The following is a 21,986-nucleotide window of genomic DNA, read 5'->3' as shown; positions in this document are numbered from 1 at the left end:
GATTATTCGAGCATGCTGAAATGATTCTATCAGTATTTTCTTATTTATTTTCTTATTCTCTTCTGAAATATAAGCTGTGTGAGGGCAAGAGCTCTTCTTCTCTTGCCATTGCTCTATTCCGAACAGCACAGTGGCTGATGTGCAGTGCGTGTCAGCCAGGAGTTTGTGGAGGAAACAGAAGGCCGAAGGAAGGAGGCAAGAACCACTGCCATCAGAAAGGATGGTTCCGGCAGGCAGGGATTAACTCCAATAAAAATACAGGCACAGACAATATAATGCATACAGCAATACAGTCATTTTGATTTCCTCTATTCCTACTTGATTTATAGCCATATTTAAATATACGTGGGAAATCCTAAGAAAAAATCATTATTGTGGATAAAATACCAATGTACTCAACATTCACTATTTAAGAAAATGATATTTTGATACGATTTTGATATTATAAGGCTCAATTTTTTATTTTAAACTATTTAAAATTTTCCATTACCTTGATTACATCCCTTGACCCATATTTCTAAATTTCATTTTATCAGAACTCTTTTAAATGGAACCCTATTTTAAAAACTTCCTCCTGCCTTTTAACATTCTTTAAATTTTTTAGTTTATAACATATCTATCCAAATGACCTGGATCTTTCTAGAGTCAAAGCTGTACCTCACATGATTCCTCTCACGGTTTACTGAGGCTCTCCAGGACATGAATTAAGTTTTTCCTAAGAGCTAACCTTTTCTTTTTAATATAACTCGTTTGTTATTTCCTAAGTGACTTAAATGATGTCCAAGAATGCTACTTGTTTAAAAATAAAAATGCAGCCTACACACAAATTAGTCTGGATAAGTTGATCATGACTTTTCCCTAATAAATATGGCATATGAACAGTGTATGTATGTCATTATGTAATTTCAAACTAAAGACTATTGAAAGAAAAAAATCCTATGTATAATCTTTTTAAAGCTGGGTAACTTTAACATATCCTTAATAATCACCTTTGCACATGTCCCATAACCAAATGATCACTAAGTCCAATTGATTTTACCACACAAATCCCACATCTACTCTTCACTGCTATTTTCAATGACATTCCCTATTGGAACAGCTTCCGGGTCATCCTGCATTCAGATTCTCCAAGCCAGCTTCCCTCTTCTCTTTGAAATCTAACATCTACACTACCCCAAGAGTGATTTTTCTAAACTAAAGATCTAATAGTATCCCTGAGCTGCTAAGCATTTGCAAATGGTCTCAGCCATTTATAAGACAATTTTAGCAATGCCCATAAAATATTTTAATATCCACAGTAAATGGACAGAATCCAGCCTCCCCCATAAATTTCACGAACTATAAAGGAGGAACATAGAAGTGCTCAGGAACCCGCGTTTTGCATATGTATTTTATCTGCATATAATTTCCTTTCTCAGAACTAGCTGGTCCACTCCTCTTAAGCAGCAAACCCTCACTCCAATACTCTTTCGTGAAGCCCTCCAGAGAAACGCAGGCTAATTTCAATCTGCCGCTAGACTCTCAAGCCCTTTCCATTTGCCTCGATAACCAAAATTATTATGCTGTAATGTCTCTCTTATCTATGAAATTACAGGTTCCTTGAGGACAAAGACTGTGCATATCTAAAAATATTTTAGATATGCACTAAAAATATTTTACATAAATAATTTGCATAAAGCTAAGTTTCCTCTATATTGATATCCTTTTAAAAAACTTACCTTTATTCTGCAGTATATTTTAAATTGTAGACTAATTACAGGATTGGGCTTATTTCAATTTTATTTATTAATTTAACAGATATGTAGGTTCTTAATGATTACTAGACACTGAAGCTGGACTCAGGGATGACACTGCGACATAGCTTTGCTAAGGAGAGGAAATGTTCAATCGTACAACATGATGATCTAAAGATCAAGATACGCACTCAGCTGTTAACCACAAGCCTAAGGGTTCAAAGTCAACAGCTACTCCTTGGGAGAAAGAATCTGGTATTCTGCTCCCACGCAGATTAAAGCATAGGAAAGCCTATCAGGAACGTCTACCCTGATTTAGAAGCTTGCTGTACATCAGAGTCAGCCTGTGGGCACATGACAAATCATACTAACTATCCCCACTCCAAGTTTCTTCTGCAGCTGTAGGAAGATTCCGATGTTCATTTTATGTTTTCAAATATAAATTATTTACACTTAATGTTATGCCCCTCTTATTTTATAAGAAAATAATACCTTGCTTACACTATTAAAAAAAGTTTATTTCTTAACAGATTGTCACACAAAATAAAGAACATGCTCCTTTAAAAAATTCATCCACCCGAGACCAAACAACAACTGCTTTAAAACAACGAGGAGAAGGTCAAGGATCAGGGAAACTAGACTCGAGGAAACAGAGCAACCAGAGCAGCATTAATGAGATTGTTCACATGTTGGTAAGAATATAGACAAGGTCACTGAACAATCTATGTAGAAATTGTTTAATGGGCAACAAAACAGCTGTATGAAACTTCACCAACACACTCAATAATATTCTAAAAAATAAAAACAAACAAACAAATGCCTCAAAAGGCTGACATCTACTTAACATTCTAGACCAAAATAGCTGCGCTCATCACTACCTCTTTGCCAACCTTTATTTTCCTGTGTTGTCACCTGAAACATTATACCAAATGATGTCTACAGCTTTGAGAAGTGCTCATCTCCTTAAACTGAAATCTTTATGCAACTATTATGCAGCGATTTATTTTGCACAGTAAGTACTAAGGGATGGCATAAAATCAATCAAGTAAATTGTGCGTTCTACACTTTCCTCCAGTTATCATAAGTAGAACTGGTCATAATCAGAAAAATAAACTGCAAGGAAATGTTTTTAAAGCATCAGCAAAAAATAATTCTAAAAAATCTTGATGAAATAAGGAAAAATTATAAAAGATATTGTCTACCATAAGACACATATCTTACTGAATATGTTTCCCTTGCTTTAAATATCTTTTTAAAATAATCACTTTTTACCAATCTGTTTATTTCTTTTTAGTTAACGACTTGGAATGCATCCCTATTTGCAGTTTGCCCGTGGAGATTTGTAGCAGAGGTCTGAGACCCAGAAATAGTGATGGGTGGAGCCTGGAAGGGCTCTCACATACTAACTTTTCCAGAAGACTGAATGCCTTTGATCATAGCCAAGCAAACCATGACCCAGGCCGCCAGTAAGCAGACGGTCATCTTCCAGTTTAAGCCCCCACTCTCAGAGATGGAGCCGGAAATACTCAGTGCTTCTCTGTACCAATAATACGTTGTGGCAGAACTTTTTTCACATTCGGGCTCTACAACTGTGGAAAGAGAAGCAACACAGTATCATTTTAGAATACAAATAAGAAGACCAAAAATCAATTCTGAATGTTTCCTAGAAATGCACCATCTTTTTAAAATAGTACTTAAATTCATGCTGAAGAATAAAAAGCTATGCAAAAATATTTTAAATAATAACAAGAAATCTGAGGATCTTCAAAAAGTTCATAAAACATGTGTATTAAGAAAAAAATACTCGTGGATCTCAACATGGGTTTTGTACCAAAATAAACCTGTACTAATTTGTTATAACTAAACACGATCTAGTTTGAGGCACTAAGAAGAATGAGGCATCCATTTGTAAACAGTCCCTATCACAGCAATATGAATTCTGCTAATATTGAAGTAAGAACAAACAACACATTTTACAGTGAAATGTCAGTGGAAGAATTGTGAAATAAGTGATGCTTACCAACAATATTAGGGACAATAACATCTGCTTATTAAGAGAAGGTCCCAAAGAAATCAGCAGTTTACAAATGGATAACATTCTAACAGGGGATGTGGTGATGCTGAAAATAGAGTTCTCAGCAAAAGATAACCCATATCCATTTGTGAAGAAAAAGTTAATCTTGCCTGTGTTCCAATTAATTGAAGAGTTCTAGTGATTGGCAGTAAAAACAATAGCCAACACCAGACATTTCAAATGGTTAAGCTGACTGAAAAATTAACATTGAGTAAAGTTTGATGGCTGCCAAACCACGATACCTGGATCAGCTGCAGACAAGAGCAGATTTTTCATGGCAATTTTTAAACAAGTGAGATCAAGATCCTGAAGCATTTCTTCAAAGAATTATAACAAGAGATGAAACATGGCTTTCCTAGTATACTGAAGACAAAGCTCAATCAAGGCAATGTCTACCGAAAGACAGAAGTGGACACATCAAGGCAAAATCAAATTGCACATGAATGAGGATTATGGCAACAGTTTGGGGGGGATGCACCAGGCATCTGCTCATTGGCACCCTGGAAGGCCAAAGAATAATAACATTTTATTATTATGAGAAGGTTTTGAGAAAGCTGGGCAGAAAAACTTGTGGGGAAACTTTATCAAATAGTCCTCCTCTGCCCTGGTAGTTCTCTTGTTCATTCTCATCACACGAGGACAACTTTGTGAGAGTTTAAATGGGAAAACTTTAGGCATTCACCTTAGAGTTCTGATTTGGCTTTCTGACTTCATTTCCTAAACTTAGCGTACATACTCGAGTATAAGCCAACCTGAACATCAGCCGAGACACCTAATTTTACTACAAAAACTGCATTTAAAATGTGCTAGAAAACTTGGCTCATACACGAGTATATATAGTAAGACAACTTAAGGAATCCATTTGTCTCCAATTAATCATGTAAGGAAGACTGGATTGACATGGCTACATTCCCAGAATCCTCAGTTATTTCAGTGTAAACTACATGGCTGGTAGCATCACTTACAATTGTTTTGACTTAGATGGAACAAAGTTTTTTACTTTAATCTTTAAATGTGTTTCTAAAAACTCTGTGAAGTCTTTTCTTACATCCTCTTTGATATTTCTTGCCATTACATTACTGAAGAATATTTGTTCTTTTTCTCTAAGTTATTATAACAAAACCAGACTAAGTACTTCTCCCACCTGTACAATTATCTGATGGATCTAGTGCAATGCAATCAAAAGTAGTAGCTGTTTGCCAGTAGCTGCTTTTGGAATGTGGCAAGTTTAGGTGGTTTAAATATAAAATGCACAGCAAAGTGCATAAAAGTGTATAAAAGTGCAATGCAAATCATTTATATTCTATTTAAATGACAATATTCTAGGTATAATAGGTAAAAAGATATTTCATCTGCTTAATTTTCCTTTTATTAAATGTGGCCACTTGAAATATAAAATTACACGTGTGATTTGCATTCCCTTTCTATTACACCAGCAGTTCTCAACCTCTGGGTCACGACCCCTTTGAGAGTCAAATGATCCTTTCACAGGGGTCGCCTATTAGAAAACACATTAGACCATTAGAAAACACATATTTCCAATGGTCTTAGAAACTGAGACACTGCTCCTCTATCCATCTCCAGGTGGGTCCGCCCACATGCAGATATGCCCACATATAAGTACCCGGTGTGATGACATCATAGCACCAACCCCATCACATATACCCCATACAAATACAGATGTATGTGACAGGGTTGGTACTATAATGTATTTATGCAGACCAGTCACACATGTGTAGAGAGTGGCTACTGTGCAGAAAACAGCTGCTGTGTTGAAAGCAGCTGCTCTGTTAAAAGTAGCCACTGTGTTGAAATCAGAAGTACTAGAGGTAAAATGACACTTCACAAATTATAATTACTGGGTAAATGTAAAATCAACTAGAGCAAAAAAAAAAATCTGTACCATGGGAACTTAATCTGGATGCTGATCAGTCTTTTTATATTCAGCTGTGATTATGTTCAATTCATAACAATGAAAATACATCCTGCATATCAGATATTTACATTATGATTCATAACTGTCGCAAAATTACAGTTATGAAGTAGCAACGAAGATAATTTTATGATTCGAGGTCACCAAAACATAAAGAACTGTATTAAAGGGTCACAGCATTAGGGAGGTTGAGAACCACTGTTTTAGACATTGCTACTATAGGACATTGTTTGTTATTTCAACAGATATTAAAATAAATGAGAAAATGATGAGACCACCCCCCAAAAGTAAGTCATTTTTAGATCAATTAATTTTTTTGTCCTTGTGTTTTATTTTAATGATAATATGAGGTATTAAGAGGGCACACAAAATAAGAGTTATAACTCTTGATGGCTTATGATATTTTACACTGATGGCATGGGGCTTAAATGAGGAGTTAATAAAGATGAGTATAAGAATGAAGAAAATGTTCTAAAATTGATTGTAGTGATGATTGTACAACTCTTCTTGATGTTCTTGAACTATGAAATGGTATGATATGTGAATATATGCCAATGAAACTACTTGGATAAAATAACTTGGGAAAAGATAGTAAAATCATATTGTGTCAAATATCTGTCTCTGAGTATGCTAATCCAAAATTGGAGGAGAGTTTCTTACAGTGGCTATTTGGAAAGTATTTTTTTTAACATTATTGTAAAAAAGAACTATTTTGAAAACTTGTGCTTTTACCAATCTGTGAAGCATTTTTCACCAAAGGACACTGATCCCAAGGCAGCGGTTGCTGAAAAGACTGAGAAAAATAAAACAAACTCCAGCCAATGATGACGTTATAGTAGAGAGCCACAAAAAAGCACACCTGCAAAAAAGAAAATAATGTGATTACATTAAAACTGCCATGCTTTCTTTGAAGCAATGAAGCAAAATGCATAAAATACAATCTACCTCATTAGATATCCCATTTGAAACAAAGTAATATCCCATTAAAAAGCTAATTTATCTTACAGGTCTCCAGGCCAAAAATGAAACCAAAATGTTTGCTATTAATTTTGAGTCATCATGAACCGACAGGGCAGAGTAGAACTGACCCATCAGTCACAGTCTTAATTGAAACAGATTGCCACATCGTTCTCTCCCTCTTAGCAGCTGGTAGGTTCAAACTGCTAAACTTTGGGTTAGCGCCATGTGCTTTAACCGTTGTGCTTAACAGGGTTCCTCAGAAACATCAATTAATGAGATTGAGCTATATAAATATCTACAGCTGCTTTAATGTAGTTCCACATTGTACATGTCCAGCACTGTTTTTTAATAGATAATTGAGGATTAGAGTAGAAATATACACTCAAGAAGTTTCAATTTATATGAACACTATAAATCCAAGCCCCCTAAAAATTATTCTATATACAATACCAGGAAACTTACTACACAACTTGCAAATCCAATGCCGCCTAGCTTCGGGCTTATGTAATTCCACACACCAATGCTGCCTCTCCGAATTCTTTGACCCACAGAAAGTTCCAGGAAAAAAAGGGGAATTCCTATTACCAGAAGTAGTATTAAATATGGCAAAAGATATGCACCTACAGAGGCAAGAATAAATAAAGTAGATTAGGTTTTCATTGTTCACAAAAGAGAAACCCCTAACTGTAATTATCTCATGAAAGCTGATACCTAAGCTTTACATACTGTATGTATAGTGAACATTTTAAAAATGCAATTTCATGACTTTAAAAATTGAAAAATGTAACATCAAGATTTGCTGCAGAGTGTTTCAAAAGAAAATGGCTTTAGTTTCATTTTGTTAAACAGGTAAACTGCTTATTTTATATAAAATAATTATTTTCTTAATGAGAATTGACAAATTCCTTGAAATCTTATTCACATAATGTTTAGTAAGTCATTTATTAAATTACGTACCAGCCTAGTGAATTGAGTAAAAACTTACAAAGCAGATTAGTTTTTCATTCAACAAATTATATATATTTTCCTTCATCTAATTGATTGTAATTCCCTCAAAGTAACATCATTTATCTCACTTCTGTTTCCTGTTTCCATCTCTTCTTTCCCAGCCCTTTTGAACATTGTCCTTGGTTAAAAGCAATGGTTGATTGTTCTAAAGTGTGCATGCCTCTTTACTGTTACTGTTCTCCTTCTAGCTTGATTGTTTAACATTTCCCATGGTGGTGAGCTCATTTTCAGACCTGAAGTGTGACTAAAGGTCTTAGTCTCAAGGGTTCCACCAGTCTCTTTCTGACTCATAAGTATGGTCATTTCTCTTATTTTGAGTTTTACACTTTCCTCCCTCATTATACAAAGCCTTCTAATGTGACCACTTCTTTAGCATCTGACAGTTGCACACCATCTAGTTCTTATGGTCTCAAGGTCATAGAGATGTGTGTATACTTCATCAGTCCATTGAACTAGTTTTTCCTATATACCTTCAATTTTCTTCATTCTCCTTTCATCCAGACAAGGAGAAAGGAACACAAAACAAACAAAAAAACAAATACCCTCATGGCTACTGAGTCAATTTTGACTCAGTAATCCTATGGAACAGATTAGAACTGTCCCTGTGGGCTTCTAAGGCGATACATCGATATACAGTGAACCCTCGCCACTTCGCGCTTGGACTTCCGCGGCTTCACTCTATCGTGGTTTTTGCGTAACAGCGCATGCTCTGTCATTACTGCCACTGATTGGCTCATACTGTACACACTTGATGCCATAAATAATATAATAAATAATAAATGATAATTGTAACGTCCAAAATGTTTTACTGTATTTTCCCTTTTTCGTTTAATAAATTGGGTAATACGGGTGTAATGGTGACTAAAGGGTGTTTTTTCATGTCCTCTATGCTCTAACTACGAAAATATTTAATTTACAAATAAGGAATCCTACTTCGCGGAATTTCATTTATCACGGTAGGGTCTAGAACCGATTAACCGCGATAAACGAGGGTTCACTGTATATGGTAGCTGAAAGTCTCATTGTTTCCCAGTAGTCCAAGGCGTAGTCTACTCTGCCACCTGGTTCTAAGGGTTACATCTCGGATGGTTGCTCATTCGCCAAAGTAAAAGGTAAGACGTTACCTTTGTGGACTATATTATGGCCATTGCCTTCGGTATCCCCAAGGCTATGGTCTTAAGCCCTCTGGCCAGGTAAATGAATAGATTATTGAATTCAAATTTTCAATTCACAAATTTTTAACAGTTACGAACTTGACATTTTCAAATGAATAATGAATATGGTTTTGTGCTATTAAAATTGACTTTTTATCCCATAAAAATTTATCAAATAACATCATGTAAGAAGAAATAATTTCTGAATTGAAATAGGAAAAAGAAGGAAAACAAATGCCATTCTTCTTTATACACACATAGACTTCACATGAAAAGCAGTTAAAATAAATGTTTTGTTTTCTGCTTCTGCAAACAAAAATACTGAAGTGAGCTGTTTTATGACAAAATAATTGTTTATAATTTAGATAAAACACTAATGCCTATTATACAACCGTATGCACTATTCTCCTTGTAGTGAAGTTTACCTACTTGAAGATATAATTCTTTCAGTAAATCACAAAATAAGACATTTGACTAATGACTACAAAAATTACTGAGTGATTTGACAATGCCATTCAAATAGCAGACATTATATATCTGCTATTATATATACATTATATATCACGTACTGGATTTTTAAAATTAAGTATGAGATTTCTTTTCATAGGTACATGAATGTCCACAGTGAATTATTTAAGTAAACTCAAAGGACTTCTTATATTCAAATTTCTTCTCTATAATTTTATGTAATCATATAATGTCAAACAGGTAATTTAATCAGTAACACAAATTTGACTTTGGTGGGAAAAAATCTGTTGGTTATACATGTTTGTGGTTTTATAAATATAAATATATGGATGTTTAAAAAACATTATTTATCTCCGTATCCAAATATCTCTTCAATAAAGCTGTATAGTGTTCCCTTGAATTAGTGGTAGGTATATAATCTCTACCATCTTAAGACTGATTTTCAGTCTTTCGGATTTAGTTGATTTTATAAAGGGGGACCAATAGGAAAGTAAGGAGCCCTGGTGGCCATGATTTCAAGCTGGGCTGAGATCTGCAAGGTCAGCAGTTTGAAACCACCAGCCTCTCTGCTGGAAGAAGATGGGGCTTTCTACTCCCATGAAGAGTTACAGTCTCAGAAACTCACGAGGCCTGTCCTATAGGTCTCTATGAGTTGGCATCTACTCAATGGCAAGCAGTTTGGCGTTAAAGTATGGCTAGAGCAGTTTAAAAACAAAACTATCAAGATCCTGCTTCTAAAAATGATTAGTAGGAAGAACATATTAACATGAAAAATATTTCCTAAATCAAAATACATTCTAATAATTTTAGAGTATGAATAAGTGTTTCTCTATGCGCACAGCTACAAAGCAAGAGAGAGGATAAGAATAAGACTAAATTCATTATGATGCTTTGCTCAGTCAATTATGAACAACCTTTTCATTTTCATTCCATTTTCTCTAACATTAGTTTACCATTAAAAATATTAAAAACTGAAACATAATTGAGTATTCACAATTCCAAGTAAGTCTCATGTAGTTACTTATTTATTTTTCACAAAGAAAGTGCAATTTTACAGTGTGGGAACTACGCTCAAATAAAGGAGATGACTTATTAAAGGTCTCAGGGCCAGTGTGGGGAAAGAGCCTGACAAAATAGTCAAACTGACTTCAAACTCTGGCCTCTTCTTGTATATACTTTACCACTTACTAAGTTTAACCATCGTACTTTAAGTATTATATGCTAAGATCAATCTATTTATATTTTCTCTACTTTAACTTTTAGTTTTATTATTCATAAAGGAGCTCAAAAGATGAAGTAAGAAGTGTAGGTACCCTGAGCTATCGGGTTAATCAGAAGGCACTACTCAGATATCTCACAAGGCTCAAGGCTGGTCTGCACTTTTGCTCAAAATAGTCATCTGGAAATAAAGTCCATTCATATTACATAAGAGAGAATATCTCTCTTTAGTATTTGTTAATATTAGAGAGGACATGATACAAAAAAAGATGTTTGAACTCTTTTACATATGGAAAGACTTATTTTTACAAATAATTACTAAATACATATTTATTCAGAGTTCTCCGAGACAGAAATTTCCTAAATGGAAAGCAAGCTGACAATTCAGTTACAGTGGCCTTCTTCCAATCAGGACAAACAGAATGACCGTGGGGAGAAAAACAAAACAAAAAAAGGTACTGCACAACTGCTTATAGGTGATACGATAAATAATTCATATGGGACGCTAATAACTCTCTAAATGATGTATCACCAGCTTCTCACATTGATTCTTAGTTTTCAAGTAAATTTGTCATACAAACATTTCCAAAAGTCTTGTTTTGTGCCTGGTTCAATTAGTTAAGAAAGACCTTAAAATATGTTTAGTAATTTTAACAGTAACACTTTAACATTTGTATCTCGCTCTTTTTTTAATTTTACAATTTTATTTATTTATTTGTTTGTTTTTCCATTTTAGTAATAGTATGCAATGTATTTTTTTAGATCATTTTATTGGGGGCTCTTACAACTCTTGTTACAATCCATTCATCAAATGTATCTGCCATATTAGTACATATATTCCATCATTCTTTTCTAGACATTTACTTTTCATTGAGCCCTTGGGATCAGCTCTTCCCAGCCCCCTCCCCACCCGCCCTCCCCAACCCTCGAGGCCCCTTGATAGATTATAGATTGTTAATTATTTTCAAATCTCACACTGACTGCTGTCTCCCTTCCCCTTTGGTTTCTGCTGTTCTTCCCCCTGGATGGAGGTGTGTGGTTATGTGCCATTCATTGTGATCAGTAGCCCTCTCTCTGCCCACCTCTCCCCACCTTCCCCCTACCCTTTTGGGATCTCTATTCCCACTCCTGTTCCTGGGTTCCATGTGTTGTGAGTTTTATCTCTTGCCTATACCTATGTACATGCTCCCCTCTAGTCTAGATTAGGAAGCAGCACTGGGGTCATGATAGCGGGGGTGGGGGTGGGGGGGACTTGAGGAGGCCTCAAGGGATCAGAGGTATATCATGTGACCCATTAGTGCTCTACAGCACCCTGCTTGACTCATTCCCTCCCTGTGACCCCTCCCTGGAGGATGTTCCATTGTCCACGGGCTTTGAGTCTCCACTCCAACCCACCTCCATGATCAGCAATGCTTTTTTTGTCTGTTTACTGTTTGTTGTTAATCTTCTGATGCCCATTGCCTGGCCTCAATGACACCTCATGATCACACCAGCTGGTGTGCTTCTTCCATGTGGGCTTGTTGATTCACTGTTGAATGGTTGCTTGTTTAATTTCAAGCCTTTAAGACCCCAGACACTATATCTTTCAATAGCCAGGCACCATCCTCTGTCTTCGCCACATCTGCTTATGCACCATTTTGTCTTCAGCTATCATGTTGGGACTGGGGAGTGTGGGTGAGCATCACAGAATGCCAATTTGTTAGAACAAAGTGTTCTTGTATTGAAGGAAGGTATGAACTGAGTACCATCTGCAGCTTCAGTGTATTGCCTTATAAATATATATACAATACCTCTATTTTTAGGGATTAATGTATTCGCATAAGTACATACCTCTGATAATATTATCCCTATCTATACTTTTGCTTCCTAGAGCTTGTCTCTGTTTCCTTTTGCCTCCTCCTGCCCCACCATCACTTTCTCCCTTCTTCCACTTCTTAGTGCTTCCTCTCTGCTACTTTGGTGTTGCTCTAGCATCTCTTTTAGTGGCTAAGAAGAATTTTTACATTTTAATGGCTATATTTTATGAAAGACTTTTTAGATTAATTAAAGTCACTTTAAAAACTGAAACCATATTTTTTATCCTGTCAAAATCACTTTACAAAATATCGTTTTATTTTATAGGGGTGGAAATGCCTGGCTTAATGAATATGCAAATATGGTTGTTACCTCACTGACTTTAACCGATTTCATGGAAATGGATCATTTTCAACTCAACTGTTAATTAATACAATGCTGAATTTGATTTTGATATCCTAAATGAAATGACCAATTCTTTGTATAATTTTTTCTTGCCAATTTTTCTTATGTTACACTTAAGAATTATGTCCAAATGTACAATTAAATATAAATGGTGAGGCAGACATTTTCTTTTTAAAGTAAGGCTACTAATTTCTTTAAAGTTTTCTTTGAAGCTGAACACTGTTTGCAAGCTATTTTAACGTAGGGAATTGACCATAAAAGATATCTGAGATAAAAAATACCTGGCATTGTATTGGTTCTTATGTTTCCATCTCTTCCAATTGGAACTACTCATTTCTGGTGAGCTCCTGCAGACCACTGTAAAATCTGTGTCATCTTTGCTTTTGTAAAGCTTAAGCCAACTCGACGTTCGGAGTCAGTCAGTAAGCCTCTGGGAGAAGTGCTTGCCTTTAGTCCCTAACTTTGTTTTGTATCAGAAACCTTAGACTATTCTTCAGAGACACACACTCCTAAAAAAGTGAAGGTCAATAATTCTGCAGTATTTATAACATCCACAGAAAGAATGTGAGGACTAGGACACTTAAACAATTACATATTCCTTACAAACCAATCTACCTTCATAGAAACATATCGGAAAATATCTTAAAACAGAAAAAAAAATCTCCTTTTGCTTCATATAATGGAGTTCATAATTTCTAAAACAATAAGACTGCAACAAGAACAGAAGCTATTTAAGAAAGACAATTGCAACGGACTGTAATAAGGTATCAGTTAGACAATAAGAACTTACCGCCCCCATTCTTCTGACACAGGTACGGGAATCTCCAAACATTCCCTAAACCGACAGAAAATCCCACTTGAGCCAGGATGTATTGTAGCTTACTGTTCCAAGCTGGCCTTTCATCTTCAACTTCAGATTCTTCTTCCACATCTGTATCTTTCTCTTCTTGAACATCAACAATTAGTTCACTCTTCTTAAATGCATCATCAGCTGAATCTTCATTTGAAAGAAGGTCTTTGACAGATTCAATAACCTCATCATCCAATTCTCTTTTAACGACCTTGCTGTTTTTAGGCATTGGAAAGTCTGTGTAGTGTTATTTATTTTTTAAATCCACTTAGTGAAATTACGTTATTTCCTTAAAAAAATAACTAACTTGGTGTTAAGTAAAAGCCAAGAAATATATAAAATAAGTCCTTGATTCAAGGTGACAAAGTCTTGAGGATCCTGGATCTGTACATTAAATATTCTGTAGATACCTATAAAGATAAATAAAAATATCACAAACACTTTGATGAAAATGTTAGAAATATTAATTCACCCGTTTTATTCATTTTAATGATGCATCTTTCTAGAAACCGAAAATATAAAACATATGATTATTAAGGCATTCCAAAGCTTACTGTTCCCTAAAGTACAAGAACTCTAGTATGTTCTCTTTACGCTGTCCTCCTTGCAAAATCCACTTTGACTTCAGCTGTACCCCTAAAACCTAATGATACGCCCTGTTCGTTAATAATTAGAATTTAGAGACTAATTTTCTGAATTATTTCTTCTATGTTTCTAAGTGCTCTTTCTTCTATTCTATCTACATCTTTCATTGTATAATCTTGATTGGTTCCTTATAGTAATGCATACACAATTTCATAGTAGCTCAGTAATATTATCATACAGAATTGCTTCTGGTTGCATGTTCACACATTCACTCATTTGATGTGAGCTGTGATATGATCGAGAAGACATCTCAAATGACTATATCACAGGTATAATTTAAATGACCCAACCATTATCAGAGTCAAGGTTAGGAATGGTAGGTAAAAGTGACACATGGTTAAACAGAAATGGAGAACAGACACTCCTGTGCCTAAAAAATAACAGAAACAAAGAAAATAGTAAACAGTCATGGTATTTATGTGAACAATCTCTCAAGCCATTCGAGAAAAACACTTCTATCACTTTGATTTCCCTCAACCCCTTTTTATTTTGGGAAAGTACTCCTTGTACCCATTTCTCTATCCAGAAACAGACCAAGTGCATAGGATATGTTCACAAACCAATGAATAAAAATAATAGAACTTTAAAAAAAAACATAAATAAACATAGGAGAGCTTCTCCTCAAAGCTTTAAAAAGACCGTCAGGGCTATAAAAAGCCTTTTAAAGACTGTCCCAAGTATTCTTCCATTTCTACAAGAAAAATAGAACTCTTTAAGGGATCTGACATTAGATTTGCATACAGGGTAGAAAAGGGAGCCATTGTACTATAATTTACAATTGTAATGGATAAGTCACTATGCGGAGTAAATAAATGTAAAAACAAAAACCTTAATGTGACCATGTAAACTATCCATTACCTTTAAGTTTTCATTGTGTTGGTTGTTTCCAAAATTAAAATCCCAGAAGCAATCACTTTAGGATAGGATTTTCTGAAGATTAAGAGAGATATGATAGACTTCCATGCAAGAGAGCATCTTAGAGAGACGTACCATCACAACTCCTGAGAAAATTACTCAAGAAACTAAGTACAATAGACAAGAGTGGACAGGTGGCAAAAAAAAAAAAATCCAAAAACCTTCAGATCCCAGAGCATGAAACAGATTTGAAGAAACAGACTGAGCATCAATTAGAATGAGAAACAAAATAGTGCCATCAGGGAAACCGAGATCCACAGATTGACCACAATCAGTTGGCCAGCAGGGAGCAGAATGGTTGTTTGGAGACCCTATCAAACAACAACCTGGAGTGAGTGAAGAATGCACGAGAGCAGCAACAACGCTTGTAGCAAGGATTTCATATAAACAACCTAAAAGAAATGACATGGTGGACAAGACACAGCCAAGGAGGATGCATCCCATAAGGGGGAGAAGGAACGGAATGGTATAGCTATGAAATCAAGGAATGACCAGAGAACCTCTAGAATCAGTAACCAGGTTGATCATCTGAGCCTCATAGAGGAAGTAGAGACAGAAGTCAACTGAGGAGTGCAAGGGAGAGAGAGCTAGAAAGCTATCCGCACAAAGAATGCTAGTCTCTAAACTCTAGAGTCTAGAGGCACCCAGTCGTTTTTTATAGGAGTCTCCCAGTGAAAAACCAACCCACAGAGTAACACCTTTCCCCCACTCCCAAATCTGTCCTGTCCAAATAGTCATCCAGATTACCATTCAAATTAGCATGTTTCCTGGGGCACAAGTAGACAGAGCTAAAGCATGCAAATCTGGTAACAGCTACTACCATTCGCTGAAGAACAGGTGGCCCATCCTGAGGACCATAAAAATGACCATGTCCACCACTCTCACCAGGAAGCACAGGATACACACAATATGTGCAAGCCTGACCATGTTCACTACCCTCTCCATGAGTTACAAGGGCCTAGTTGATGTGTGCAAGCCTGGCCACATTCATCATTCCTTCCTTCCTGTTGCACAGAAGTCCCATGCTGAAATGTATGCACTTAGCCAAGCTCGTCAACCCCTCCATGAGGGTCAGGCATTCACATGTGCATGGTAACACCTAGATTTACCCACCACCTACTGGCCTAGGGTGCAGTGACTCAAAGTTACATGCACCAGGTCAGCCAATCCATCCAATATTAGCGATTTGCACACTTTCACTCTGACCCCCCAACAAAAACCAGTGAGCACACACAAAGAAACAGGTTGGTGACCGGCAAGAGTGCTCACTGCACCCATTTCCTGCCAGACAGAGCTTCCACCTCATGCCCAGTGCTCTCTTCCCTGTGCCAAATGGCAAACGAGATACTAGTGCCCGCAACCAAAGGCAACCCAGAAGCAACATCACACATCCCAAACCCAATCAGCTCCTGCAGGTCACGTGCACATGCAGAGAACCTCCCTGATACGCCACCATCTAATGAGATACAAGTATTTGTCTGTATAATGGACTTACCCCATCCATTCTTCCAGGATTCTCTAACACCGTGTCTAACATGGAGATGACCTGGCCTGGGCTCCAGAGAAGGAATTAACTGCTCATAACACCCTGAAAGGACATGAGGATTCCACAGGGCTGTGGAAGGACCTTGACCAGCCACACTAGTCAACCAATATCCTGGATAGAGCCTGTTTTCCCATCTCCACTCAGTCTTAGAACATATTTTCTAATGTTTATTTCAGAGAATAAATTTTAATTGAAGACGTGAAGTGTGCCAGCTCACTCCACCAATGCTCTGTTTGCCACCATTTTCTTTACCAAATAGTACTCAAAGATAGAACTCTCCCAATTCTAAGGCAAGGAAATAATTCAGAATTTTTTGTTAAGAACTTGATACAAACATGGAGACTAGGAGTGTTAGGTAAGAAATAAACATAGGCAAAAGGCAGTTGCAAGCTGTATATCAGAAAACAAGTACCACACAGTTTCGAAGCAATGACTTCTCTAAAAACCAAGAAAGTTCACAAAAGAAATTCAAGAAATAAATAAATAAAGAGTCCTTTTAACAAAAAGATTCACAAAAAGAAAAGAAGTTATGTAGAAACTCTAGGATAGAAAAGAGATATTATGAGTATTAGGACTTTTTTTTTGCCATAACTTAGGCCATCCAATGATCCATTCACCTAAAATTCTGATGTTTGTTCCCCTCGAGTGGGGTTATCTGTATAATAATAAATATTTATTATTGAATATAATGAATAAACACCAGTTGCAATTCCAATCATAAAGTCTCAGGTAAGTGTATTCATCACTGCTATCAGTTCTACCGTCCTCTGCTCCCCACCCCACCCCCTCTTCCTGTACTTTCATGGAACCATTACTCCCATTACTGTTTCTGATGGGTTTATCTATCTTGGATTCCATGCATTGAAAGATCTTACTAGTACCCGTACATACACAGGTCGAGCAAGATTAGGGAGGTAAAACTAAGGCCATAATAGTGGGAGGAGGAAATTTTAAAGAACTAGAGGAAAGTTATGTTTGACCATCCCTTACATGTGTCCCTTCTGTGAGGGACTGTTCAGTTATCCTACAAGTGGGCTTTGGGTCTCCACTTTGCCTATGCCCCTTCATGTCAATTTGACTGCTTGTTTTTCAGCCTCTGATACCTCAGTGATCACACAGAGCCAGTGCTTCTTTTGTGCTAGGAATAACCATCAGTTGGAATTCCAATCATAAAGTCTCAGGCAAGTGTATTCATTCATAATAGAACTGATGTAAGCTCCTCTCTTTTTCTAAGGAAATAAAAGGATCTATACAGTCTTAGAATTTAACCAACTAATAGAGAAAACAAAGACCTCAGTAACAAAAGATGTCCCATTCAAGTACACATGGGAACATAATTTAACAAGAAAAAAATTGAATATTTAGAAATAACACGGAAAGGACAAAACATCTTACAATTTAAAAATAACAAAAAAAGCAGGCAGGAGGGCACAGAAAGCAAAAATTAAATAAATAAAAGTCTTTATTTTGCTGTTGCTCTCAGGTGTCGCCATGTCAGTTCGAATTACAGCAACTCCTTACACAGCTGAACAAGACATTCTCCCAGGCTAGCCTTCCTCACACCCTCCGCTTCCACCTTCTTGTGATATTCCTAGAGGATTTTACTCCTAGAATCATTCAATATTTCAACTCGACTTGTTTTTTCCTTCATTTTTCATTTTGAGAAATACTCAGTGTGCTCTACCTGCTTGACTCAAGGTTACTGACTATTTTATTAAATTACTTTATTCTGTCTTCTGCAACTACCATTTGAGATCTTCTGTTCAGCTCAAAAGTTTTAATATGAACAACTGATGGTCTAGTTTGTAATTAACCACCAGCTTTGTTGTGACTGAAGATACTGGGCTGCTCTATCATCTTTTTCCACATATGATTTCTTTGTATTCTATCATGAGAGTGTTTTGAAAACATGCATTCATATTGGCAATGAAGAAGTCATCTGTCTTGCATAATTCCATCATGGTATTACCAAGGTCAGTTTTTCCAACTACCCTTTCTCTTTGTTCCTGCTTTCACACTCCAATTACCAATAATTATCAGTGTACCTTGATTAGATTTTAATCAAATTCTTCATCTTTGGCATTAGTAATTGGTGTGTAAATTTTAAGGATTGTAACAGTGACTGGCCTTTCTTGTAGGTGTAGGGAAATTATCTGATCACTGACAGTGTTGTACGTCAATGTTATTTTTCATGATGAATGTCGCTCCTCAGTTTGTCAGTTCCAATATAGCAGACCATATGTCTGGCTAGTTTCTGTCCATTGAAGCTCATCAATATTTTGATCCTTATGTATAGTTTCATTTTTAGAACTGCCAATGCTCCTAAGTTCATACTTTGTACATTTCCTATTCCAACTATTTATATTTGCAAATATTTCTTCTCTTTCATTTCAAGTCATGTAACATCAAAAAAGGGGGTTCCCCAAAGCTTTATTGCATTCACATCCTTACAATTGAGTCTTCTTTTGAGAAGGCAGCGCTACCTCAGTCGTGTATTGATTGCCTTCCACATGAGGGACTCTTTTCACATTATATCTGCCAGTGTTCCACTTCCACTCATAAGGTCTCAGTGGTTAATCCCCCCAAAGTAGACTGCCTATTCCTTCTTCAGTGTATGTTCTTTGTCGTAAAGTTCCACTGAAAATTATTCAGCATGGATGACTCTGCTGGTATTTAAAACATTGGTGTCATACCTTTTGAGCAACACGGCAAAATTAAAACCAACAATCTAGGACAAATTGACTCAGGTGATAAAATTAAGTTGCTTTAGGGTCAATGCTGGCTCACCAGAATCCTATGTATGTTACAATCCACAGGAGATAAAATGACTGATTTTTCAGAATTAGATTCCCACAGCTTCTTCCAAAGTGCCTCTGTGTAAACCTAAACCTTCAATCTTTCAAATAGCAACTGTCATGTTAACTATTTGCAATAGTCAAGGACTCCAAGAAGTAAAAGAGTCTATCTAATAAAAACGGACAGACTAAAGCATAATGAGCCTAACTTACTAATATTTTCATAATCTTTCTTGTCATGGATTTCATTTTGTTTGCGTACACAATTATTGCTGGTGGAGGCAGCAGTCAAGGGATCAAAAGACACATTGCATTGGGTAAGCCAGCTGCACAAAACCTTTTGAAAAACAAGGATGTTACTCTGACAACTAAGGAGTGATTGACCCACACCATGGAATTTTCAATTGTCTCATATGGATGTGGAAATTGCATACTGATAAAGAACTGAAGAAGAGTTGATGTATGTGAATTATGACGCTAGTGAAGAGTATTGAAAGTATCATGACTGCCAAAGGGACACACAAATCTGTCTTGGAAGAAGTACAGCCCAAACGCTCCTTAGAAGGAAGGATGGCAAGATTTAGTATTGCAGACACGTTGTCGGGGGAGACCGGGTCCTGGCAAAGGACACCATCCTTGACAGAGGAGAGGGGCAGTGAAAGAGAGGGTCCTTGACAAACTGGATGGCACAGTGGCTACAACTATGGGCTCAGACATAAAAACTGTGAGGACATCTCAGGGTTTCATTCAGTTGTACACGGGGTACTGTGAGTTAGAACAGACTGGATGGCACCTCACAACAGTATGATCATATTGTGTAATGTATTTGTATACACATTATCCTACTAATGAGACTATAAGTCTAAGATCAGTGTCACATGTTTTTGGTTTTTACCACCATTTGAAGTCTATATTTTTCTCAATTATGTATTAAAATATAAATTATTACCTCCAAAATTGTGGATCAAAAAAGATTTTATTTATTCATAATTCTTAGAGTCAGCAATTGAGCTGGACTTAAATGTTCAGTTGTTCTAAGGATCCTAATTCAGTCACAACTGAAGGGGCAGTCACCGAAAGCTCAGATAGGTGGGGGTGGGGCGTGTTCTTTATTCCAAAATATCCTCTCTCACATGTGATAGGAAGTAGGCATCTTGGTTCTCCTACATGTAACTTCTCCAAAGGATAGTTCCCATTTCTTCATATGATAAACACAGGATTCTTTTCAAAAGAAAACAAATCTAATGAACTAGTCCCAAATCTCCCTTTTTTGTCACATTTTCTAGTGTCTCACTGATGAAAGCAAATCACACCATTTGATGCCAGAGTGAAGAAATAAATGCTTTTTCTTATAGAATGAACTGCTAACTCAAAATATTAAGGGCATGAATAAAGAGAAAAAATACTTATCTTTGAAAATAATCTCGTGTAGCTGTTTGGTTAAAATCTCCCTTCCTACAGTTTAATGTTGAGAGAGGAACAAACAAACCCAGTTGTTGGCACACCTCTCAAAGCCTCCATTACGCCTTGCTGTGGACTGCTCCTGTAGTCATGGATCCTGGCTTCTGCTTTTCTGAACTGGTTTCATTCCTGACCTTTTCCCACTCGGTGCCCAGCATTCTCATTGTTTCTGTGGGCACATTCGACCCAGCCAGGCTTTTTGCCTTCTACTTCTTTTTTTCCTTTAAATGACCGTTAACGAGATTTGATTTTTACAGTTTGCTAACAAGGAACTCTAAATAATATTATGATTAAATATGAGAAACTATTATCTTTATTTAATGATTAACTTTAATTATAAATGAAAAACTATTAACTTTATACCCATATATCTGCATGCATTACACAGAATCACATGTACAGAGACAGAAAAATACTAGGAATGTTACATTACACTGGCCAACACACATTTTCGTGCCACCATTCTTAGACTTGTTTCCGGGTATATTTTACCTGCTGATTCCAAAAATGGCACCAGGTTTCCCCTAACAGCCTGAGTTTTTGAGACACAGACCCTGTATCATTTATCACTCTTCATTCTACTTATCCATTACAAAAAATCAGGATCTTTTAATGTGATGTTAACTAGCCTGAGAGTGAGGAAGTGCATACTGCTTTATTTAAAGTAGTTTATGCCGTACTAAATATTTAGGTCAAGTTATACTTCATATGGTGTCCTTTGATTCAAGTATATATTTGAACAGCGCAAATTACAGGAACTTGGAATTGTCCCCAAGTATTATTTCGCCTTTATTAGTCAAGTCTCAGGAGAAAGATGGGGCTTTAAACTCTTGTAAAGAGCTACACTCTCAGAAACTCACAAGAGCAGTTCTACCCTGTCCTGTAGGGTCGCTGTAAGTCAGCATTTACTGGATGACAGGGAGTTTAGTTTCTAGTTTTGGAGTGAGTTAAAATTGAATTTTCTTAAATGTTCAAGAAACCCAAAAGGAAAACATGATAAAGAAAACAAAAATGACGAACAAGGAGA

At 36.4% G+C, this 21,986-nt stretch overlaps 1 protein-coding gene across 1 annotated transcript in view; it reads right to left on the bottom strand.

Annotated features, from left to right (window-relative positions):
* SLC6A15 (solute carrier family 6 member 15) overlaps positions 1-21,986 on the bottom strand; it is a 53,770-nt gene that overhangs the window by 23,987 nt on the left and 7,797 nt on the right. Inside the window, exons 2-5 of the mRNA XM_004700422.3 lie at positions 13,538-14,007; positions 7,163-7,320; positions 6,473-6,599; positions 3,141-3,322 (exon numbers count right to left, since the gene is read on the bottom strand). Coding sequence (XP_004700479.1) covers positions 3,141-3,322; positions 6,473-6,599; positions 7,163-7,320; positions 13,538-13,826 — 756 coding nt within the window. The 5' untranslated portion in view covers positions 13,827-14,007. The remainder of the gene's footprint in view (positions 1-3,140; positions 3,323-6,472; positions 6,600-7,162; positions 7,321-13,537; positions 14,008-21,986) is intronic.

This window comes from Echinops telfairi, unplaced genomic scaffold (assembly GCF_000313985.2).
Source record: "Echinops telfairi isolate 266 unplaced genomic scaffold, ASM31398v2 ScPeMD7_2;HRSCAF=8, whole genome shotgun sequence".
NCBI lineage: Eukaryota > Metazoa > Chordata > Mammalia > Afrosoricida > Tenrecidae > Echinops > Echinops telfairi.
Note: the sequence above shows the minus strand (reverse complement) of the source record. Positions and strands in the feature narration are given on the sequence as shown.